At 37.8% G+C, this 25872-nt stretch overlaps 1 protein-coding gene across 25 annotated transcripts in view; it reads left to right on the top strand.

The window, feature by feature from the left end:
* Positions 1 to 25872, top strand: part of DLG2 (discs large MAGUK scaffold protein 2) — a 2233585-nt gene that overhangs the window by 1130113 nt on the left and 1077600 nt on the right. For 20 of the 25 annotated variants that reach the window (XM_045370161.3, XM_065528814.2, XM_065528813.2 and 17 more), the window contains one exon: positions 11861 to 12022. In XM_045370161.3, the coding sequence (XP_045226096.1) occupies positions 11861 to 12022 (162 nt within the window). The remainder of the gene's footprint in view (positions 1 to 11860; positions 12023 to 25872) is intronic. The other 5 variants (XM_065528807.2, XM_045370176.3, XM_045370180.3 and 2 more) reach the window with 1 other exon arrangement.

The raw sequence follows: 25872 nt of genomic DNA, 5'->3' as shown, positions 1-25872 counted from the left end.
ATCAGTCCATTCTTGCACTGCTATCAAGAAATACCTGAGACTGGGTAATTTATAAGGAAAAGAGGTTTAGTTGGCTCATGGTTCTTGCAGGCTGTGCCAGAAGCATGATGCTGGCCTCTGTTGGACTTCTGGGGAGGCCTCAGGAAACTTTCAATCATGGCAGAAGGCGAAGGGGAAGCAGACTTGTCTTACATGGCCAGAGCAGGAAGAAGAGAGAGGGCCGGGGAAGTGCTTCGCACTTTCAAACAATCAGATCTCGTGAGAACTCTGTCATGAGACAGCACCAGGGAGATGATGCTAAACCATTAAAAACCACCCCCATGATTCAATCACCTCCCACCAGGCCCCACCTCCAGCACTGGGGACTACATTTCAACTTGAGATTTGGGTGGGAACACAGATCCAAACCCTATGAGTGACACTAAAGAAGACACTGAAGAACATCACCTAAGAGCCAGGCACAGTGGCTCACTCCCACAATCCCAGCACTTTGGAGGCCGAGGCGGATGGATCACTTGAGATCAGAAGTTCAAGACCAGCCTGACCAACATGGCGAAACCCCATCTCTACTAAAAATAAGAAAATTAGCTGGGCTTGGTGGTGGATGCCTGTAATCCCATCTACTCAGGAGGCTGAGGTGGAAGGATCACTTGAACTCAGGAGGCAGAGGTTGCAGTGAGCAGAGATTGCACCACTGTATTTCAGCCTGGGCTACAGAGCAAGACTCCTTCTCAAAAATAAATAAATAAATAAATAAATAAAAATCACCTAAGACATTACTTTGAACAATGTGGGAAAATTGAAGTGACCGAAATCATGAATGACTGAGGCAGTGGCAAGCAAAGGGATTTTGCCTTTGTAACCCTTAAGGACCATGACTCTATAAATAAGATTGAAATACCATATTGTAAATGGTCATACTGTGAATGGCCACAACTGTGAAGTTAGAAAACTTCATCCCTGTCAAAGCAAGAGAGGCCAGTACTTCATTGAGCCAAAGAAGCCAAAGTAGTTCTGGACACTTTGGTCGTGGTTATAGAGGTGGTTTTGGCATGAACTATGATTGTGGAGGAAACTTCAGTGGTCATGGTAGCTTTGGTGGCAGCCGTGGTGGTTGTGGATATGGTGGTAGTGGGATGGCTGTAATGGATTTGTAAATGATGGAAGCAGTTTTAAGGTGAAGGAAGCTACAGTGATTTTGGCAGTTACAACAATCAGTCTTCAAATTTTGGACCCATGAGGAGAGAAAGCTTAGGAGGCAGAAGCTCCAACCCCTATGGTGATGAAGGCCAATCCTTTGCCAAACCATGAAACCAAGGAGGCTCTAGTGGTTCCAGTAGCAGCATTAGCTATGGCAGTGGCAAAAAATTTTAATTACTGCAAAGAAACAAAGCTTAGATGAGACAGAGAAGTGACAGCAAAGCTACAAGTTACAACAGATTTGTGAACTCAGCCATATACAGTGGTGGCAGCACCTAGCTGCTACAAAGAAAACATGTTTTACACAATACTCGTGTATGGACAAAAAAATCAAGGACTGTATTTGTGACTAATTGTATAACAGGTCATTTTTGTTTCTGTTCTGTGGAAAGTGAGGAGCATTCCACCAAAGAGTTTTTTGCCATGTGAAAAATTCACTTTTAGTGACCACTTTTTTTCTTGCTGCTGCTGTTGTTGTTATGACAAATCTACAGTGTGCAAAGGTCTTGAGACTCCAAGCAAAGAGGAGCATTACATTTGCCAAGCAGCAATTGTGTGCCAGGAGTACGGCATCTCATTCAATCTTCATGATTCTATGAGATATATACTGTAATTCCTGGTTTATAACTTCAGTCAACCAAAGCTCAGATGTATCCAACAACCTGACAGATGTCTCCCAGATAGCAAGTAGCATAACCAATACTTGAAATCATGTTTCTAATGCCAGAATTCGTGCACGTTCCACTATATGAGGCTGCCTCTTGGAATCAGAGGAGTATGTTGGTTTGAAACACAACTTTACTATTTATTTAGCACTTTAGAAACTCTCTGATCCTCTGTTTTCTCATTTGGAAATCAGAATGATGATACCTTTTTAATCTATCCAATTCTTGAGAGAATTAATTGAGACAGTGTTGCTGAAAGTGCTTTGTAAATTATAAGGAGCATCCTTAATGTGTGGCATCTTACAAAATTTCACTTTGCAATTCCATACTCATTACTTTCCCAGATTATAGGTCTGTGGTTCCATTCTGACTTAGAGAGCTTGAGGTGTGTTTAATTCTACAGTTACCTCTCCTGTGTGAGCCTAGCCTTCCCTAGATCCTGGGCCTAGCTCCTTTTAGGGGAGAAACTGTATTTCTACCAGGCTACATTTCCAGTATCTTCAGTTAACAGATGGAGGTTAGCACTGAGCTAGAGTAAGTTCTCCCATAGTTATTTAAATCATCATTTCCTTAAAAAGGATCTTAAGATTCATTAAATATTCATGAAGCATCCTTCCTGGCAGCTCGTCCATAGTAGGTAATTACACAGAGTTTAAAATATCTGACGTTGCTTGGAAGCACACAAAGCTCTGTCAGCTGCAAGCAGACAGCTGATTTGTAATTTAATTAACATCCTGGCTTGTCCTGTTCTTTGTGGAAATAAAAGCAGGAAAGTATTTCCTTTCACTTGTGAGTTTTGTTTAAAAAAATTAAAATGGAGCACCTGGGAGAGCTTTTCATTTCTCACATCAGTGCTGTTACTTATATCCTGCTCTAAACTCTGGAAAAATCCCTCTTTCAAAGGTTCTTTGGGCAAACCATATTGCTGAATATGGGTCATTTTTTAAAAGGGTGATTATTTTGAAGATAGATCTGGCTGCAAAGTACTTACTTATTCAACAAACATTTATCAAGTACCTACTATGTGGCAGGCACTAAAGGTCAGCAGTAAACCAAATAGGCGGGGCCTTTGACCCCATGGGGAGGGGGGCGGGGACGGTTAATTCAATGGAGGAGACAAACATCCAGCAAATCATCACAGAAATAAATGTAAAATAAAAACATGCCAAGCTTTACAAAGAATAAGGGCAGGGTGCCCTGAAAGCCTATGAAGTAGGGAGCAGTGTGCGGTGTGCAGAGGTGGGGAGAGAACTTCCTAATCTGGGAAGTTGGGAGGTCACCTTGAGGAAGTGAAGGTGAAAATTATGTACAGTCTCTCTTGCCTTTCCTCCTCCCATTTTTCTCCTATCTGAAACTACCTACCTCCACCCCCAGATTTGCAACCTATATGTAACCATTCTGAAAGAATGGATTGGAATAACATAAAGAATGGACAGGAGAAATAAAACTGTGCTCCAGTCAAGATATCATTCAGAGAATTCATTTCAAATTAAAGAAATGGATATAAATACTGATCTGATCATTGCACTGAACATTCTTTTATCTTCTCTTATTTTCTTTTTTTACCCATGTTTTCCCTCCAGAGAGGAAGGCAGTGAGTAGGAGTGAGGACACAGTAGGTGTATAAAAGTGATAAGACAAAGGAAATAGGCTAAGGCATCATGGAGGAAGGAAGAAGCTGGAAAAAAGTATCTGCTGGCTACAGACTGCAAAAATCTTATTAAAGGAAATCCATAAAAGTAAATATCAAAGTGTTTAAACAAATCAGTGTCCTCAAAATAGGAAGGTGGCTGACAGGGCCTATATGGGAATACTCAATTACGGAACTTAAATTTCTACAGCCTTGAGATGAAATGAAAACCCTTTGTTTTCACGTGGTTTATTTTTGAGCTCGTTTTCTTTGTCCCTTTGGTTTTCTCTCTTTTCTGAGATTCACTCACCTCTTCGTTAGGGATCCCTTTGAAATTCTGTTGCTATTATTATTATTATTATTATTATTATTATTACTGACTTCATGCTTCTAGAATATGTGCTTCCTTTCAGCCAAAGCATGTTTTTTAAGTTAAGAGGCTTTCTTCCAGAAACAGCACTCATTAAGTCAATATAGGCCTATTGGACACACACTGTGTAGCATTCTAGCCTGACCACTCTGCAGGATACAAAGATACATGTCAGGGTTCTTACTTTCAAGGAACTTGGATTACAGAGGGACAGATAAAACTTGATGCAGAGAACATGGTTTGTCAGTGTAGTTAACAGAGGCAGTGAAACTAACAAGTTTTAACGTCAGACTTTGTGTAAGGAACTGTAATTATTACTTAATTTTATACCTGCTTCCTAATGCTACTATCAGCCTTAAGTGGGATAATTTCTGTGACATTCTTAGCAAAGCGTTCATGGATAGTATTCACTATTAGGTGTGATAATATGCCATCTATTCATGTGCACACAAACATGTTCTGGCTCTCCAGCTTTTGATTTGTTTCCTGCCCCCTGCCCCCCCACCCCCTCTCTCTCATCAGTACAGTGCCAATTCCTGCTACAAGGGGGAAGTAGAGCACTTTTTATGCAGCAACAGAGATAAACTCAGATTTTTATTTATGAGACCTTGAAAGATTTCCAATTTCTGGATCAGTTATCATGCACTGTGCCAGCAAAATGCCATCTTCCAAATTGCACCAGAGAACCTCCAGTGACAGATCAGGCACGTGTTAGGATTCTGTGTTTAAATTCTGGGAAACTCAGTATGGTTTGTTCTGACTCACACAACCATCAGCAGAATGTACTGAGCAGAGCCTGGTCAGACTTCCTTAGCCTTTTTCTATCTGTGTAGGGGGGACTGTGGTAGAAAAAGAGTATGAGTATGATGGCATGCAAGCTCAGCTGGGAGGGCTTTCTGATTATGCAGATCACGTTATTGCTCAGATAATTACAGTTTAATGCAGTTAAACTTACACTTACTGGTCTCTTTCTATGTGTCATTTGTCGGGTAGACATTGGAGATTCAGAGATGAACATGACTCTACCTCTGCTCTTGAGGCATTTGTGGGCTAGTAGGGGAGATAGGCACACGGACAGGTCATTACAGTATAAAGTTCTTACTCTTTGACAAAATCCTGTGCAGAACACTATGGGAACATAAAGGAGGAGACATAGATTTCCAACCTTTGAAGTCAGAGAATGCTTCTGAGGAGGCAACACTAAATCTCATAATCAAGAACCTAAAAAAGTTTGCTTGATGAAGGAATCTGGAGTTGGGGGCAGGGTCAAGCTTCAGAAGGGGGACGAGGATAGAATTCCAGAAGTGAGAGGCAAAATGAACTAACATAGGGAGACATAAGTAGTATACCAGGCATCTCTGTCTTGAGCACTTATCCTGCCTCTACTCCCCTTACAGCTGAAACAGGAAATATAATCTGTTTATAAAGTTTCTTTTATTATTATTATGATACTTTAAGTTCTAGGGTACATGTGCACAACATGCAGGTTTGTTACATATGTATACATGTGCCATGCTGGTGTGCTGCACTCATTAACTCGTCATTTACATTAGGTATGTCTCCTAATGCTATCGCTCCCCCATCCCCCTACCCCACGACAGGCCCCAGTGTGTGGTGTTCCCCACCCTGTGTCCAAGTTTTCTCATTGTTCAATTCCCACCTATGAGTAAGAACATGCGGTGTTTGGTTTTCTGTCCTTGCGACAGTTTGCTCAGAATGATGGTTTCCAGCTGCATCCACGTCCCTACAAAGGACATAAACTCATTCTTTTTTCATGGCTACATAGTATTCCATGGTGTGTATGTACCACATTTTCTTAATCCAGTCTATCATTGATGGACATTTGGGTTGGTTCCAAGTCTTTGCTATTGTGAATAGTGCCTCAATAAACATACGTGTGCATGTGTCTTTACAGCAGCATGATTTATAATCCTTCGGGTATATACCCAGTAATGGGATGGCTGGGTCAAATGGTATTTCTAGTTCTAGATCCTTGAGGAGTCGCCGCACTGTTTTCCACAATGATTGAACTAGTTTACAGTCCCACTAACAGTGTAAAAGTGTTCCTATTTCTCCACATCCTCTCCAGCACCTGTTGTTTCCTGACTTTATTATGATCACCATTCTAACTGGTGTATGATGATATCTCATTGTGGTTTTGATTTGCATTTCTCTGATGGCCAGTGATGATGAGCATTTCTTCATGTGTCTGTTGGTTGCATAAATGTCTTCTTTTGAGAAGTGTCTGTTCATATCCTTTGCCCACTTTTTGATAAGTTATTTGATTTTTCCTTGTAAATTTGTTTAAGTTCTTCGTAGATTCTGGATATTAGCCCTTTGTCAGATGGGTAGATTGCAAAATTTTTCTCCCATTCTCTAGGGTTGCCTGTTCACTCTGATGGTAGTTTCTTTTGCTGTGCTGAAGCTCTTTAGTTTAATTAGATCCCATTTGTCAGTTTTGGCTTTTGTTGTCACTGCTTTTGGTGTTTTAGTCATGAAGTCCTTGCCCATGCCTATGTCCTGAATGGTATTGTCTAGGTTTTCTTCTAGGGATTTTATGGTTTTAGGTCTAACATTTAAGTCTTTAATCCATCTTGAATTAATTTTTGTATAAGGTGTAAGGAAGGAATCCAGTTTCAGCTTTCTACATATGGCTAGCCAATTTTCCCAGCACCATTTATTAAATAGGAAATCCTTTCCCCATTTCTTTTCTTGTCAGCTTTGTCAAAGATCAGATGGTTGTAGATGTGTGGTGTTATTTTTGAGGGTTCTGTTCTGTTCCATTGGTCTATATCTCTGTTTTGGTACCAGTGCCATGCTGTTTTGGTTACTGTAGCCTTGTAGTATAGTTTGAAGTCAGGTAGCATGATGCCTCCAGCTTTGTTCTTTTTGCTTAGGATTGTCTTGGCAATGTGGGCTCTTTTTTGGTTCCAAGTGAACTTTAACCCACCTTCCATGCTCATGGATAGGAAGAATCAATATTGTGAAAATGGCCATACTGCGCAAGGTAATTTATAGATTCAACGCCATCCCCATCAAGCTACCAATGACTTTCTTCACAGAATGGCAAAGTTTATTTTACTGAAGTCCCCTTCAACAGACCAAGCTGAGGAGAGAAAAAGAAGAAAGCACAGATTGCAATATAGAGGCCTTCTGCCCATGGCCCTCATTTTGTAGGCACTACAGAAATCCTCAAAGGTGCCCAGAATGGCATTAGTACCTACCAGACAAGCCTTGGGATGAGAAGTGACTCAGAATTACGCAGAATGTTAGGGTTTATTCTTATGTCAGGGTGTAAGAATATTTCCTAAAAGTTTTATTACCTGAAGATAAAGTTGGCCTCTAAAGACGTTTGAGTCCTAACTAACTTAGAAGATTAAGTGCTCTTTCTCTAGAGTGAAATTAACATGTATTTAAAACCTAGTTTGCGACTTACCAGGTATGTAAGCTTGGAAAAAATACCGAATTATCTGAGTCTAAGATAAAGAGAATCACAATTATCTCTAATATGGTGATGATGGATATAAAACATTTAATATGGCTCCAGGCACATTAACTGTAGCTGGTATTATTATTGATTGTAATATTACATTAGTGTTAGGATTAGCATTAATGTTGGTGTTAATATTAATCCTAGTATCATAGATCAGTACTTTTGTTCAGCCGAAGGAAATAAAGATTTGAATACAAGCAGAGAAATTTTGTTATATCATATCAGGGTGATTCCTTTGGAAGCTTGAGTTTCAGTTAAAGATGGGACTTTCTCATCAGTTCTTGTCATTTCTTGCTTAGTCATAGGCTGAAGACTCAAAGAAAAATAAAATGGGGCAATGTCTGGTTGGCACTGGGCAGAGTATTATTTAGGTCTAGGTTCTCTTGGATGACTCCCTGTTGTCTACAGCAGACACCAATCTGCCTTCCAGCTTCCTCCTGCCACACTGTGCCTTACATCCCAAGCTTCATCCAAGTCTTATATCAGCTCATAGAAGCAGATCTAAGATGGGATTTCATGTGTGCAGGATTTATGGAGGACAGTTCCAAGGAAAAAAAATATAGGGAGTAAAGGAAGCACAAAGGAACTCTGCAGAAATGTAAGTCCAAGTGCAGTCTAAATTTAAGCTAATCTCACTGGATAATTTGTAGTGTAATTCACACCACAGGATTTGTCTCACCATGAGGTATGTGATTTAGGGTTCAAATATGACTGCTGTGGGCATCAAAGAGAGGAGGCTTCAATCACCCAAGGGTAATGTTCCTGAGAAGTATGCAGATATGAGCCTTCGACGGGTAAAAAAGATTTCCATGGATTTGGATGGGGACACAATAGCATCTGCGACAATCCACTTTAAGACCTCACTGTTCCCTCAGACATCATCCCCTCTTATCACATGTCTCCCCTACACATGTTGTGCCTTTGGTTGGAATATCTTTTACCTCTTTATGGTATTCCAGATCCTGTTTCAAACTGGGAAGGTACAGACAGCCAGCCACAAATGCTTACCCATTTCTGCTCCCCCAGAACTAAGTTCATCACGACGTATGGTAGCGTTTCTGTGCATAAGTATAGCTTAGTAATTTATGGTCTTCTTGAGGTCAAGAGTTGCTCTTTTCAGTTCATGTTCTCAGTATATACTGAAATGAATGATGAGGAGAAAGATATATGTTACTTAATAGTCTGATGTCCTTTTAGATTGTGTCAAGCAAATGATGTGATTGTCCTTTATACTTGAACCTGAGATTACAGCATTTTATAATGAAAAAGATTTTATCCAGTAGACAAAATAGTATTGTGGCTTAAGCAACTGATACCTATTTCATCCATTTGTGTAACAGTCCCTCATAACTGTATTCAACAAACACTTATTGAGCATAGGTGTTGTGTATTTGACTAAAGACTGGAGATGTGAGAATAAACAATACCAGTGTGGTCCCAGTCCTTACAAGATTTCACAGTTCAATGGAAAAACACAGAAAATACACAATCATATAGCACGAAAAGAGTTGTAATTGGAGACTATAGGGAGTTATGGGAACATGCACACAAAGAAGAAGGTCTGGAGATCCATTGCACAACAAAGTGAATATAAGTAACATTACTGAACCATACACTTAAAAATGGTTAAAATGGTCAAAATTTTATGTGTATTTTACCACAAATTTTAAAAGAAGCTTAAAAATGAGAAGCAACGGTTTGTTTATATTTCTTTTATAACTATTGGAGTGAGAATGTTGAGAAAAAAGGTAATTCAGAGCCGGGTGCGGTGGCTCACACCTATAATCCTTGAACTTTGGGAGGCTGAGGTGGACGGATCACTTGCTGTCAGGAGTTCGAGACCAGCCTGGCCAAGATGGTGAAACCCCGGCTCTACTAAAATTTAAAAAAAGTAGCCAGGCATGGTGGTGCCCATCTGTAGTCCCAGCTACTTGGGAGGCTGAGGCAGGAGAATTTCTTGAACCTGGAGGCAGAGGTTGCAATGAGCTGAGATCACGCCATTGTACTCCAGCCTGGGGTGACAAGAGCTGGAGTCCATCTCACAAAAAAAAAAAAAAAAAAGTAATTCAGAAGTAATGGGGTTTCAGCCTATATAGTAGTGTTATGGCAGGGTAAGAAAGCTTGTATTCTGTCCTGTGGGCAGTGTGAGCCATTGGAAGATTTCCAGAAGGACTTTATCAGCATGTGATTCAGAAAGTCCCCTGGATCAGTGTAGAGAATGCATGGGAAAGGGGCAACCCACAGAGATGCTAGCCAATTCAGAGGTTGTTTATATAGCCCAGCTGAGAGCTTATTCAATCCTGAACGTGGACAATGTTGGTGGGGGTGTGGGAAGAATAAGGAGAAAGTAGACTCAACTATTATTTAGGATATAAATCGGGCAGACTCAGTAACTTATTAAATTGACAGATAGCAGCAGGCAAAAAACAGGATGGAGTCTGATTGACTCCTACTTTTCTGGCTCAGATGACAACATAGATGATAGTGCCTTTATGAGAGAATCGAAAATGGGGAGCAGACGGGGGAGTCAATGGGTTGAAAGCCAGAGAAACTAAAATGGGCATATGTGTGACATTATTCCACTCACAATGAGCATAACTGATCAAAAGTGAATGCTCAATTTGATCCATGTTTCTGAGGCAGATTACACTGCCAAATTATTCATAGGGTTAGTTAAACAAAAGCATGGTATTTGCAGTTCACAGAAATGTTCTAACCTCATTGTGTCATGCATTCTCAGTGATTTTTTTCTACAAAGCTGCCAATTAGGTTTTCAGACGTGGACTTCATCTTCTTATGGGGGGTACAGGAGAGTGATGATAATTGAAAGAGGATTCAGATTGCAATGATCTGGATAGGGTCTTGGCGCTGATGCCCATCAGTTAAGGTGACTCTTGACAAGCACCTTAACTTCTTGGAGTGTTAGTTTTCTAATGGGTGAAACGGCCAAGAATGATTGCAATGGAACAAGTATGTGAGAGTCCTTTGAAAACTGCAATTATGACACTGTTACTTTTGTTGAGACAAATGTTACTTGGGACATTGAAGAAAGCCCACCCTGCCCCAGAAAGTATAAGTATTGATAATCTGCTTCTGAGGAAGAGTGAACAACAGATTGAATTATCATCCCTGGAATGCTTCTTGTTACTTTTATATTATGAGTCAGTCTGAGAGCTGATGTCCAAGAAATTTTATATATATATATATATATATATATATAATTTATATATATATAAATCATATATATAAAATATATATATCATATATATATGATAAAATTAACCATTAATGACAAAAACAATGGGACACTGGGAAGAGGTTAGACATCACAATTAGCCTGTGATGGTGTTATGACAATGTTTAGAACCCTGCTCCCAATATCCCTGTGTTAGGCACAAACAACATAGGCAAAGTACAGCAAACTAACACTTCATTATCTGAATTAGGGGTCAGATGTAGAGAGTTCTCTTTCATCTTTCCCAGGTAGGACAACAGCCTTAGAATGATGGAACTCTAAAGGAACAGATCCAAGGGAAAAGGGGTACAAATTAGTAAGAGACAAAGAAATAGGATGGAGACTCAGGCTAAGGCTGAAAATGGAGGTAGACCCCAAGAAGAGGGCTGAGATCTCTCAAAGCGTTCCTTATCCTGAACCTTGTTTTTCTCTCTGCCAACTTCCGTATATCTGCTTGGAAGACTCAGACAATGATCTTTACTGTTACAGTCATGTATAAGCAAGAAGGTTAAGAAAAGAGGAAAACAGAATAAGAGAGAAAGAAGTATTTACCTCTGTCCCCTCAGGGAGCCATCGGAATATAGGCAGATGCCTTGCCTTGATTTTTAAAATTCTTTAAAAGCTAGCTCTGCTTCTAAAAATTGTGGTCTTTTGTCCCAGAATCTGACTAACCCAGATCAATACTCCTTCTCCTAGGGAGTGAAGTAAAGAAAGATAAGATTGTCTTCTCTTTGAGTCTAACACAAACAATGTGGGTGACAAAATTTTTTCCTCATTTCCAAAGGAACTTAAATCACTCACAAATTCTGAAAGAAAATTAAGTTTTCTCAATGGAATATATCGGAATTCTATTTTCTTCTTGCCTAGCACTTTTTTTTCCTTCTCCATCCATGACCTAGAATTTTTAACACATAGTTAGCTACTCTGGTCAAGAGGGTTACCTCCTCACTTACTTAAGTAAAGTAAATGTTCTGTCTCATTTGTTATCACCTTTCTGTAACTCACAAACAAAGAGAGTATATTGTTGGAGAGAAACAAGTCCTGGGCATTGGTCAATATTCGTGGTTAACTCAGTTTTGCTTGCATTTGATCTGGTCTATGGTGACCGCCAGAAGAGTCTACAGCAAAGCCCATTTGGTGAAGTCAAAAGTAGGTGCACACTGTGTCCTATTGATGAAATTAGAATATGAAGTTCAGTCTATTTCCGTCACGAACACTGATATATACATATTTTTCCTTTCTTTTCTTTTCTTTTCTTTTCTCCTAGAAGTATCGATATCAAGATGAGGACGCTCCACATGATCATTCCTTACCTCGACTAACCCATGAAGTAAGAGGCCCAGAACTCGTGCATGTATCAGAAAAGAACCTCTCTCAAATAGAAAATGTCCATGGATACGTCTTGCAGTCTCATATTTCTCCTCTGAAGGTCAGTTATATTGCCCTTCCGACTTTATAGTTGGTGGCGGTGGTTGGTCTTAATTGCTAATAGAGATGTTTGCTGGCCCGATTAAATGAGGCTCTTTTAAAAAGTGATAGAGGACACGGGTTGCCAAGGGGTCTTTCTTGTGCATTGGAGGCTCACCTTGTATTTTTGGGACGTATTTTTATTGCAATTGTTTGAATATCTGGAAAAATCATTTTAGTTGCTGAGAATGGTAAAGAAAGCGCCAAGATTGAAACATTGAAAGGAAAAATAAGCTAACCACATATTTTTAAAACCCAAGTACATCAAGGTTTTGCTCAAATGCTCTCTGTTCGTCAGTATTCGTGGTCCAACAAAGGGAGCAAATATAACATGATCACATCTAACGATTGCCTTACTGTCTAAACTATAAAGGAAAATGTGTGAGTTGTCTAATCAATGCCTCTATTGTATCCTAGAGAAAATTGTTTATTAGACTTATTTCAATTTGGTGTCATACTTTTACCAATACTTTCTACTTTTTAAAATTTAATTTTAAACAATTGCTTGATAAATTATATCTTGAGAAGAAGGTATAATTAAATGAGAAAAAAAAAATACTTTTCTATGCCCCTTGGCTGCAAATTAGCAAATCACTCTGCTTTTTTTTTATTTTTTATTTTTATTTTTATTTTTTTTTTGGCTGAACTGGCACTACCGGATTTTGTGTTTTGTACAAAAAGCTTTTAAATGTTTATCAAAGTTTAAAAAGAAAAATCAAAATTCGGCTGAAATAAAAGGGAATTCAAATGGAAAAAAATAAAAACACCTACCAACTAATTCCTTAGTAATTACTGCTAAACAAAAATTTCTTTCATCACCTAGAACATTCATTTTGCCAGCACTTCTACATAGCTGTGCTACAATAAAAAGTATAGACATAAAAGTGTCTTCCATGTTTTCTGGATCTTATTATACCTGCCAAAACATCCAAGAGAGGTTAACTTATGCTTAACCTTATGTTTCAAATTTTGAAACATTTCAAACATATTTGTATGCTAAATTGTATTATCAAATAAATTAGCTATAGCTACTACCAATACATAAAAATATTGGATCGTCAAATTCCAGTAAATATTACATAGTAAGTAAAAATATATTAATATTAATATTCTGCTTCTGGGATTCATTGTGTAAATCTCCAGAACTTCTTTGCAAGTGTTTGGATGACTGGTGAAAAGGAGTATGTTTAACCTGGAGAAGAAAAGATTAAGAATTGGGGGACACGGGACTTAACCTTTTTTACCTCAAGAGCTGTCATCTGAAAAGCATGACATCAATGTCATGCAGAAGGCAGAAGTAGATCCACTGTTCATAAGTGACAGTAATGTATATTATATGTGGGATTATTTTAACACCACAGCTCCTGATATTTATAGCTACTCAAAAAAATTGTAGACTACTTCATGAGACAGATAGGGATTTCCCTATCCCTAGAAATCTTTCAGCAATGGATAATGGCTTGTCAGAGGTTTTGTAGAAAAGACTCCTTCCATAGAAGGATAAACAAAATTGCCTCTAAGGTCCTGTTTAGGAATCAGAATTCTGTGTTCAGTATAGAATCATTCTGATTCCTAGAGTTAGACAGTACTCTTTAATTTTTTCAAACAGTTGCTGATCCCTACTCTGTGTACCAATCACTGTAAATTGAGAAAGGGCAGGGCTGAGAGACTGAACTGCATCGAGGGTACTTACATTTGTTTTATTCTTTCAAACTGGTTGAAAAGCTCCCTATAAGAACCTCCATAGGTCAGGCACAGTGGTCCGCACCTGTAGTCTCAGCATTTTGGGAAGCCGAGGTGGGAGGACCGCTGATCCCAGGACTTCAAGACCAGCCTGGGTAACAAGGCAAGACCTTGTCTCTGCAAAAATTTTAACAAATTAGCCAAGCGAGGTGGCATGCAAGTGTAGTTGCAGGTGTGCAGGAGTCTGAGGTGAGAGGATCCTTTGAGCCCAGGCAGTTGAGGCTGGAGTAAGCCATGATCACACACACCGCACTACAGCCTGGGCAACAAAGTGAGACCCTGTCCATGCCACAACACCCAACACACACATACACAAATTTCGCCATCTTTCTCCCTTCCCAACTTTTCCTCCTTAATCAACTCTAGAGCATACCTCCCAAAGGATTTTAGGCTAAGTACGTAGGATAATCAAGGCTAGCATTTTATATCCTTCTACTAGAATCGATAATATGGTGATTATTAGTATTATATTTAAGTCAACTAACAATGATAGATGAAATATTTAAAGTAAGTGCATCTTTTGTCTTATCAGTAGGATTATGCCTGAAAGTAGTGAAATTCCTTGTGTTACTTCTGGGATTCAAAAATGGAATAGGGAGAGTCCAAATTTTATAATAGGTGCTATTGTAATTATGAGGGATGCTAGTCTGGTTACAGTAAAAAAAAAAAAAAAAAAAAAAATGAACAGAACAATGAAAGCGTTATGGGAGCTTTGTTTTGTATATTAAGTCTTCAGCATATACATGATAATATAATTATCTGAACATCTGCAGTTTTGGTGATTGTACCATCATTTATTATGCTACTCGCTGTCTCATTTGGAAAATGTATATCAGAGTTGATGGGACAGTGTGCTTTTTCTAAATCTCAGATCTCATATAAACAAAGGAAGTTTTCCTGTTTTTCCTTTATCCTTTGCCTTCCAGGAATCTCAGTCTCAGAATTAACTGTATTCAACTTCAATGGGTTTCTGTTAGCCTAGATTTTCTGTTATATTTATGTCACTTCTAACTAATTTCCTAGCCTTTTATTGAGGGCACCTCATGTCAGTTTTAAGAACAGCCACCTATGAATAGCAAGACCCTGGGATGAAACACTGCGGTCCTAATAGATTTTTCTCCTTTTTGGAACCACCAGTTCTGTGGTATGGCCCCAAGGTATTGTGAAGAGGAGGGAAAGGGAAGCTCGCCAAGAATTTCTACACTCAGGCTGTGAGGTAGCTATTTTGGGACCAGGATTTTTTCATCATGACCTTCTCGAGGTGTTGTTTATACTAAACAAGATGTGTTTGAGTATTTATTTATTTATTTATTTTTAAACTTGTATTTTAGGTACAGCGGTACATGCGCAGGTTTGTTATATAGGTAAACTGCATGTCACAGAGGTTTGGTGTGCGGATTATTTCATCACCAGGTAATAAGCATAGTATCAAATAGGTAGTTTTTCAATCCTCACCCTCCTCCCACCCACCGTTTTCAAGTAGGTCTCAGTGTCTGTTGTTCCCTTCTTTGTGTCCATATATACTCAATGTTTAGGTCCCACTTGTAAGTGAGAATACGTAGCATTTGGTTTTCTGCTCCTGTGTTAGTATGCTTAGGATAATGGCCTTCAGCTCCATCTATGTTGCTGCAAAGAACATGATCTCATTCTTTTTCTTTTACTTTCTTTTTCTTCTTTTTTTTTTTTTTTTGGAAATGGAGTCTCGCTCTGTCGCCCAGGCTGGAGTGCAATGGCACAATCTTGGCTCACCGCAACCTCCACCTCCCGGGTTCGAGCGATTCTCTGCCTCAGACTCCTGAGTAGCTGGGACTACAGATCTCCTGACCTCATGATCCGCCAGCCTCGGCCTCCCAAAGTTTTTATGGCTGTGCAGTATTTTGCGGTGTATACGTTCCACATTTTCTTTATCCCAGCTACTGTTACTAGGCATTTAGGTTGATTCCTTGCCTTTGCTATTGTGAATAGTGCTGCAACAAACATATCTTTGTGTGTGTCTTAACGGAGGAGCAATTTATATTCCTTTGAGTATATACCCAATAATGAGATTGCTTGGTCGAATGACAATTCTGTTTTCAGTTCTTTGAGAAATTGTCAAACTGCTTTCCGCAATACCTGGAATAATTACATTCCTAGCAGCATTGTATAAGCATTCCCTTTTCTCTGCAACCTCACCAGCATCTGTTATTTTTTGACTTTTTATAAAAGCCATTCTAACTGATATAAGATGGTATCTCTTTGTGGTTTTAATTTCCATTACTCGAATGATTAGTGATGTTGAACATTTTTTCATATGCTTGTTGGCTGCATATATATCTCTTCTGAAAAGTGTCTGCTCGTGTCCTTTTCCCACTTTTTTATAGGATTATTTTTTGGCTTGTTAATGGATTCTGAATATTAGACCTTTATTGGATGCATACTTTGCAAAAATTTTCTCCCATTCTGTAGGTTGTCTGTTTACTCTGTTGATAGTTTCTTTTGTTGTGCAGAAGCTCTTAAGTGTGATTAGATCCCATTTGTCAAATTTTGTTTTTGTCACAGTTGTTTTTGACATCTTCATCATGAAATCTTCACCAGGTTCTTTCCAGAATAATATTTTCTAGGTTATCTTCCCGGATGTTTATAGTTTTAGGTTTTGTATTTAAGTCTTTAATCCATCTTGAGTTGATTTTTTGTATGTGATATAAGGAAGGGGTTCAGTTTCCATCTTCTGTATATGGCTAGCCAGTTGTCCCAGCACCATCTATTGACTAGGGAGTCCTTTTCCCATTGCCTGTTTTTGCCCACTTTATTGAAGATCAGATAGTTGGCAATGTGCAGCACTATTGCTGGGCTCTTTATTCTGTTCAATTGGTCTATGTGTCTGTTTTTCTACCAGTATTATGCTATTTTTGTTACTGTAGCCTTGTAGTATAGTTTGAAGTCCAATAATGTGATACTTACAGCTTTGATCTTTTTGCTTAATATTGCCTTGGCTCTTTGGGCTCTGTTTTGGTTCTATGTGAATTTTAATAGTTGTTTTCTAATTCTGTGAAGAATGTCATTGGTATTTGATAGGAATAGCACTGACTGTGTTAAATTGCTTTGGGGAGCATGGTCATTTTAACAATGTTGATTCTTCCTATCCATGAGCATAGAATGTTTTTCAATTTGTTTGAATCATCTCTGATTTCCTTGAGCAATTTTTTTGCCATCCTCATTGTAGAGATCTTTTACCTCCATGGTTAGCTGTATTCATAGGTATTTTATTCTTTTTGTGGCTATTGTAAATGAGATTGGGTTCTTGATTTCACTTTCAGCTTGGATGTTGTTGGTAGATAGGAATGCTACTGATTTTTGTATACTGGTTTTATATCCTGAAACTTTGCTGAAGTTCTTTATCAGATCATGGAGCTTTTGGGTAAAGACTAAGGGGTTTTCTAGGCATAGCATCATATCATCTGCAAACAGGAATAGTTTGACCTCTTCTCTTCCTGTTCGGATGCCTTTTACCTCTTTCTCTTGCCTGATTGCTTTGGTTAGGATTTCCACGACTTTGTTGAAAAGGAATGGTGATAGAGGGCATCCTTGTCTTGTTCTGGTTTTCAAGGAGAAAGCTTCCAACTTTTGTCCATTCAGTATGATCTGGGATTTTATAGCTCAAGATATGCTTTTATGTTGTCTTAGTAAAGACACCCTGTGTATCTCTCCTTCATCACCAATAGTAATAGGAATAAATGTGTAAGATTTTTCTAGGGGGAAAAATAAGTCCATTTTAAGGTTGGCCAATTTTGTGATGTAAATATTCCCAGCATGGCTGATTTTAGGCTACCGACCTAAGGCTACTTTTTAAATATTTGGAAATAGAGGCACATGAGATTCTCATGAGCTAGTGAGTAAGCTCCAGCACAGCACTGTGAATATCAGATTCAAGCACTTGCATTTTTATAGCAACAAGATACATTTACTAATCAAGTTGTTACATTATCACAGTTCAACTGTTGAAAAACCTACCATGATTAAAATCTAATGGGTTATTTTCTCATAAAGGAAGCCTGTTAGAGTCAGGGAACTGCTAAAAAGGTACAAAGTCTCCATTAGAACTGTCATATTTTCAACTTCTTTGCCTTCTTTTATCTGTCTAGTATTCTTGGGTCAAGCACTAAAAGGAAGAAAAGGAGGCAAAACACATAATCAGATGCTTGCCCCAGAATCCTACTGAGAAAACAATGTGACTCTAGTATTAATGGAGAATTTACATATGGCATGCCTAAACAGAGTGTGAAATTGCTGGATAATAGTTTAAATGTCACACTGAGTGGGCTCTGAATCATTAGATGAGTAATCTCACTGTCACAGGTTTGAGTATCATTTTCTCCATCGTCGTGTATCACTTGAAGCCCTGGTTCTAAAATTCATCTGTCTTTGGTGCATACCAGCTGCCTAAGTGATAGATGGGCTTTCTAAGCCTGTTTTCATTAGAGTGCCTTGGCCAGTGTGAAGTATGGGGTTGGAAGGAGACATGCAATTTAGTGGTCAATTCAAGGGAATTTGTTTTCTTTTCCTCAAGGTGTGGGGATGCGTTCTCTTCAGATGTTACCTAGAATCTTTCACAAAAGAAGTTGGCTTATGATAAACCACAAGAATTTTCTTTTCAGTTTAGGTATTTTCACTTTGGGTCAGTTCAATAAATATTAATTGAGTGCCTACTGTAGCACTAAGTGATGGGGAAACAAAGAGCAGTGAAACATGATTTTCAGTATCTAGATTATTATCTTGGAGGACTTGATTCATAATTATTTGTTACTTATTATTATTCCAAAACTGAAATTTGAATTCCTCAAACTTAAAACCCTGGGGCCCCAAGCATCTACCAGAGTACCCTGTAGGAGTATTTATTAGCGAAATAGAGAGAGAAAGGGAGGGAGTTAACTGCTGTCCTCTTCTTCCTTACCTAATCATCATTTATATAAAATTTCATAAATTCTACACTTCATATTTTATCACATATTAACATATCTGAAATCTGGATGTGTCTTAAAATCAATGGCATCTTGCAATTAAAATTGGCTGTATTTCCTAGGGAGTATTAAAAAAGAAGTGTGTCTTGCAGTCAAAACCAGCTTAGATTCTTAGGTTTAATGACTAATTACAAGGAAGATTAAAGCCTCCTTTTATAAATTGGTGTGAATTACTTTAATCAGATAAATATAATTGTGTGTTCTTGAATTTTCACAGAAACTAGAATAAACAGTTCTGGGAAACTTTGCTGGAAATTAGGAGTATGTGAGGTTTGGGTAAACTTCAATACCCTGGACAACTGGGCACTTGTGGAGTATATATAAGAAGACATTTGGGAATCTGTAGGCAATGCACATTTGAGAAATTATAGAAGAGCTGAAGCATGAGGAAGCCAATAAAAAACTATAGATAAAGGATAACAATGTGTATTTTTTATACTGTTTTCTTACTAGAGTTGCCAGAGCACAATCATAGGAAAGTATGTTTTAGCCAAAAGTACAATAAAAACCCTCTTCCTATATAAAGCCTTTTCGTTAACACTTGGCCAACCCCAACTGGGCATAAGATCCTATGGCACAAGGATTTAGTGCATCCCACATAGTCATCCTTTAAAAATATACCTTATTCTATTGTTCTAAAAATTATTTGTTGAACTATACAGTAGTCCCCACTTATCTGTGGGGGATACATTTTAAGACCCCCCCATGGATGCAATGAAACTGCAGATAGTGCCAAATCCTATTTATACTATGTTTTTTCCTATGTTTTCATATGTATGTCATCACATACATATGATAAAATTTAATTTATAAATTAGGCTCAGCAAGAGATTAACAATAACTGATTTTGAAGTATTTATGTTATACCCAGGTAGAAGTGTTCAACAGTCAGTTAATAAAATATAATTATAACAATATACTTTAATAAAAGTTATGTGAATGTGCTCTCCCTCTGTCTCTCAAAATATCTTGTGTGTACTGACCTGTTTTCAGGCCATAGTTGACCTCTGGTAGCTGAAACTGCAAGAAAAGTGCCACCTAAGATCAGGGAGGACTACTATATAACGTTCTTTCCTCTAGGTTTGCCATTTTTCTTGCTGTTAGTAAATGTGTAAGCTCCCATGACCTGGACTGCACCTTATTTTTGTTTTGCTTTGTTTTGTTTTTTATTTTACTCCCTTATTGGAATCTAAAATGAAACTAGACTAGCATCTCCCAAAGTATGTTGGGTGGAATTTGGTCAGCATTATTAAAATAAAGGTATGAATGAATGCTTAAACACATTTGAGGAGTTAAATCCATTAACTTGTTGAAGGATTTCTCAGAGTCTTTACTATAATAGTATGAAATATAAACATCTAAGATGGAAATATGATTAGTACAAAGTATTTCCCAAGCATATTTTGTCATAGAATTATTTCTTTAGTATAAAATTATGTTTTGGTTAGGCACATATACTTTTGGAGTGTACAATAAAGAAAGTAGCAAAGAAAGGTCTCTCAAGACCTAGAAAAACTGTTTTATTTTTTGGAGCTGGAGAGGTTAAGATGGGTGTTGTCAGAGAAAAAAATTATACAGGACATCATTTTTTACTTGAAGGAAGTGTGAAGTAAGGGAGAAAAGTCAAGGTTGCCCTATTCTCTAGCAGTTGTGTAACAATATGGAAAAGTTCTGAGAACTGCCAAGTAGTTGACTAGGATACTGACATACAATGTAAGAATTAAGGGAAGGGGCATAGAGTGGGCCCAAACATCCCATAAAGCAAGAGAGATGGGCATGAACAGGTAATGAAGGACCTTATGTAGAGACTGGACTTCACTTTGTAGGTAATGAGGGATGACTACAGAATTTTTAAAAAAGAGAGTAACATGACCTGATTTGCAAATTAGACCATTATTCATGTCATGTGGTACAGTGGAAGGAAAAATTGGAAAGGTATGACATCAGATTCAAGGGCATCAGGTAAAATGTAAAAGATAGATAAACTTTGATATAAAGCAGAGGTATTGGGGTTGAAGGGAAAGATAGATTAGAAGGTTTATTTAGAAAGAGATATCATCAGGACACTGAGACCTATTACATATAGAAGGTAGAAGAGAGAGAGAAATAGAAGATAATTTACAATTTTTAAAATTTGACCCCTGAGTAGAGGATATATCATGAAATGAAACCAAAAATGCCAGAGGAAGAGCAGATTTTAGAACGGCAGGGGAGGGAGTGGGATAATTTCTGAGTTTATGTTGGAATAATTGATTTTGAAGTATTTATGTTACACCCAGGTAGAAGTGTTCAACAGTCAATTTGAAATAAAAATCTGATCTAGAAAATGGAAACTTTCAAGTTTTCAGTGTAGTTGGAGTTGTGAAAATAGATGGGATTGCTCAGGAGAGGGGAGGAGAACACAGAGGACTGAAACACAGGTGCCAACACCACCATATATGGGCTTTGGGGAGAAAGAGGTACCTACTGAGGATAACATGAAGTAGTGAGAAATTTACCACAACATTTAGCCCTTAGTAGCTTGGAGCTTCTATTTTCATAACTAAGTTATGAACTTCTACTAAAAGGGAGTCATGTCTTTTAAATACAGAAATTTGTAGCTCCTTCACAATGCCTAAGATTGTGTTGACCAAACAGCAGATGTTTTAAAATACTTATTTGATTAATTAAAAAAAAAAAAACAAAAAAACCTTATGAGTTACATTTGACCCCAATAGTCATGAGGTCCTGACCACCAACTGAAAATAATGTGCTTATTTTTCCTTTCTAGACATTATGTTTTTAGTAATACCACTAATTAGAAAACTATTCTGATTCTTGATATTTTAAGCAATAATCTTCAAAAATGTAAAATCCTTTCATTTCTATCTCTTGCCACTAGATGGTGGAAGTAGCTGAGATGATCATCCTGGAAGCATCTAGTCTTGAGGAAGAAACAGATTTGTGAAGCTAAATTGAGAAGCTCTTAGTTAATAAAACCATAAGGGTTTGGCAGAGATTTGTGACTTGTGCACAATGCATTGTGTTCTAGGACTAGTCCGTGGTGAGAGGAAATGGTTGAGTGAAATATGGCCTTGACAGATGCATGCTGAATGTAGGCACAAAATCTCCTGATCGAAATTCTATGCAAATAAAGCATTTCTTTCCTCAATTATCTTTAATTGAAAAGGGTACAAACAGCATACCCACATAATTGTGGCTATTTAGGCCAGATATTGAAAAGTGGGAAGAAAGGAGTGTTAGGCATAGGACTGAACCAGTATCTCAAAATGTAAGAATTATTTCTAGAACCAAAGACATCAAGGGTTAAGGCAAGCTTTTCCAACCTGCGGTGATGGGCCACATGTGACTCAGGACAGCTTTGAATGGACCCAACACAAATTCGTAAACTTTCTTAAAACATTATGAGATATTTTTTGCAGTTGTTTTTTTTTTTAAGCTCATCAGCTATCATTAGAGTTAGTGTATTTTATGTGTGGCCCAAGACAATTCTTCTTCCAATGTGGCCCAGGGAAGCCAAAAGACTGGACACCCATGGAAGGGGTTCTCTCCATGGGTTTTGAAAGATGAGTTTGTGAGGTGAAATTCAAATTTTCTACTTCTTTTATCTACACAGTATTAATAACAATAATAATAATAATGAATTTTTTCTAAGAAATATTAGGTTATTAAAATTATAATAAGTTTTAAAAATAAGTGTTTATAGAAAATTCTAGGTAAGTGTTGTTAGTGATTATTTGTAGCTGCAGATATTTCTAGAGTTAACTCAGTTACACAGAAATTTTTCTCAAAACTAAGATTTCATATTGCCAAAACTTTCTGTAACGATTAGAAATAATGTACTAACACTCACAGAGGCTGCTCACCAATATAAGGCACCTATTGTTACTGTGGTTAAAGATGATATTGTTAGTGGTACCCTAAAATGATACATAACTTCTACATCCCTCCCATATTTCTAAATAGAATGGAATTGTAATCTTTTGGTGAGCATATTTTCAATTCTTTTTTCTTAGCAAAGATAATCGGAAATTTTTCCAAACTCTGCAAAAATTAATTCTGACACACATAGTGCTGTTGAATTTTTAACTCTTTCCCAGCTAATCCAGAAAGGTAATAGCATACAGTGGAAAGCAGATGGGCTTTAGAATCAGACTTACTTGTGTTTACATTGTGGCTCAGTTGCTTTCTAGCTGTGTCTGTTAGCAAATCTATTAACTTCTAACCTCTTGGAAATAATAGTATGGAATTCACATTCCATGCTGTAAGGATTACTTGAGATAATACATGGAAAGTCTGTAGTACTTGGTGCCTTGTAGTTGCTCAGTAAATGGTAATTATTTCACATAAAAAAAATAGAAAATGCCTATGCATTTAAGAACAAATCTAAATTTAAGATTAGTTAACTCTTTGAGCTCTCAGTAATGATTGGAAATTGTTATATCCTCATCATTGATGTCCTTCAGAGAATGGTTTTACACTATAGAATATTCCCATCTCAGCTAAGTAAGGGTGTGTTATTCAAATTATTATCTCTTCTGCAAAAGTGAATGTCACGTTGGTTAGCTCAAATTGTAGCAAATGAATTGGGGACATTTTGAGTGGTCCAAACAAGAATTTACTAAAGCAGAAAGCTCTCTTTTAAGGCTAGTTATGGGAGATATTGGAACATATGCACAATCTTTAAAGATAATCAGGATGTGCAAGAATCATTTAGTGGACAGAAGCTATATAACAAAGCACTTATTTAACCTTATTTAATAAGTATAAAAAAATCATCCAGAAGGCAATTTTTAAATGTCTCTATAGGTATATGCAAAGGAAACTTATATAATCTTATATAAGACAGAATGTTGTATAAGAAAACATGGTAGAGAAAGTTGAATTGATTTTCTCCAACTCAGAGAGGAATTGCCAGTGTCTAGCAATCAGATTTAATCCTAATGCAGCTCCCAGGATATATTCTCCCAGTCCAGCTGACTCACCAAAGTCACTCTGAAGGCAGATGATTTGTTCCTTCTGAATTGGCAGAACATTGAGTATGTTAGAGTTTGTGGCCAATTTTGGGTCACAGGTAAGTTCATTTAAAATGCATTCAAGAGGCACTTACTGATGTTCCTTTACATAGACCAGAACAACTCCCCACCTCCCACCGTGACCTTAATGCCCATTAAGCAATAGGGCACATACAGAAGTAATGGGACACTTACAAACGTTAGCTTGAAATTATAGTAATTGAAGGTGTTCCAGAGATTTTGTTTTCAGGACTGGTGCTCTAGAGATTTTCTAGTTTCACTTCTTCATGTTGCCTGTAAAGAAATTCTTTCTTCTCTCCCTCCCTCCCTCCCTCTCTTCCTTCCTTCCTTCCTTCCTCCCTCTCTTTCTTTTTCTTTCTTTCTTTCTTTCTTTCTTTCTTTCTTTCTTTCTTTCTTTCTTTCTTTCTTTCTTTCTTTCTTCTTTTCTTTTCTTTTCTTTTCTTTTCTTTTCTTTTCTTTTCTTTTCTTTTCTTTTCTTTTCTTTTCTTCCTTCCTTCCTTCCTTCCTTCCTTCCTTCCTTCCTTCCTTCCTTCCTTCCTTCCTTCCTTCCTTCCTTCCTTCCTTCCTTCCCTTCCTTCCTTCCTTCCTTCCTTCCTTCCTTCCTTCCTTCCTTCCTTCCTTCCTTCCTTCCTTCTCTTTCTCTCTTTCTCTCTTTTTTTCTCTCTTTTCTTTCTTTATTTCTTTTCTTTCAACAGAGTCTCGTTCTGTCACCCAGGCTGGAGTGCAGTGGCATGATCTCTGCTCACTGCAGTCTCTGCCTCCTGGGTTCCAGTGATTCGCCTGCTTCAGCTTCCCAAGTAGCTGGGATTACAGGTGTGTGCCACCACACCCAACTAATTTTTGTATTTTTAGTAGACATGGGGTTTCACCATGTTGGCCAGGCTGGTCTTGAACTCCTGACCTCAGGTGATCTGCCCACCTTGGCCTCCCAAAGTGCTGGGATTGCAGGCTTGAGCCACCATGCCTGGCCCAAAGAAATTTAATTTAAAAAGTTGTTTCTGATGGTAGTTTATTTTCTCAGTGGACTATAAGACATATTACCTGCTTTTAATTATAAACAAGCAATATAAAACTATTTGAAATATCATTTCAAAAAGTAGGTTTTATTTCTCTTATGAACAATTAAAGCAGAGCTGCCAACACTCATTCAACATATTTATATGAATTAGAAAATGGAGCCCCTTCTCAGACAAGATGATACCTTGTTTTAATTTAGATAATGTGCTGCACAGATCCAGGCAAGAGGCTTTTAAGTTCAGCAGTAAATTCCTTAAATAATCAGATAACCCGGTATCCAATAGCAAGCCTCATAGAATCACTGGACTTACATCTCAGCAGAGGAACTAGGAATAACATATTCTAACCACTTAATTTTACAAATAAAGAAACTAAGAATCACAGCTATTATGCAACTTTCCCAAAGCAGCCACCTAGCTAACACTATAGCTGAGACAGGAATCTGGGTCTTGGATTCCTAGACCTGAGTTTATATCTCTGTTTCCCAAGAAAAGTAAACAACAGGTGTTCTTGACTCAGCAGGTCACAGACGTTCACTTATTTCAATTTCTAGGGGATGTTATTGAAAATTGTTATCACTGAGTTATTATTTGTTTGTGCCATCTCTCAGCTTTAGGAAAGGGCCAAATCTAGGTTGTTGACACTAGACCAACCTCTCTCTTCATCCCAAATCTCTCCTACTAAACTCTGTGCATCAGATTGATTCAGTAAAAGTAAGCCTCATCATTATTTAACTCTTATGTCTATTTGTGTACTTGTGCAAATTCTGATGAGATAGTGTTGTAAAAACAAAATGTAAATGATTCATATATCAAAGACTAATCTACATCGTAGCAATGCTATTATTTCTGCTATTATTTCTCTATGGGATGGTTTCCCAGAGCTGCAGGGCAGTGTGTGGGATAAGAGCTAGGCATGGCATCAGAAATATGCCATTTGAGAATTCACTGAATGCTCCTAAACCTAATTTCCACATTTATATACTGATGATAATGGAAGCACATTGTGGGCAGTAATTA

The sequence above is a fragment of the Macaca fascicularis genome, chromosome 14, assembly GCF_037993035.2.
Source record: "Macaca fascicularis isolate 582-1 chromosome 14, T2T-MFA8v1.1".
NCBI lineage: Eukaryota > Metazoa > Chordata > Mammalia > Primates > Cercopithecidae > Macaca > Macaca fascicularis.
The sequence above is the reverse complement of the archived record's forward strand: the minus strand, read 5'-3'. Positions and strand labels throughout refer to the sequence as shown.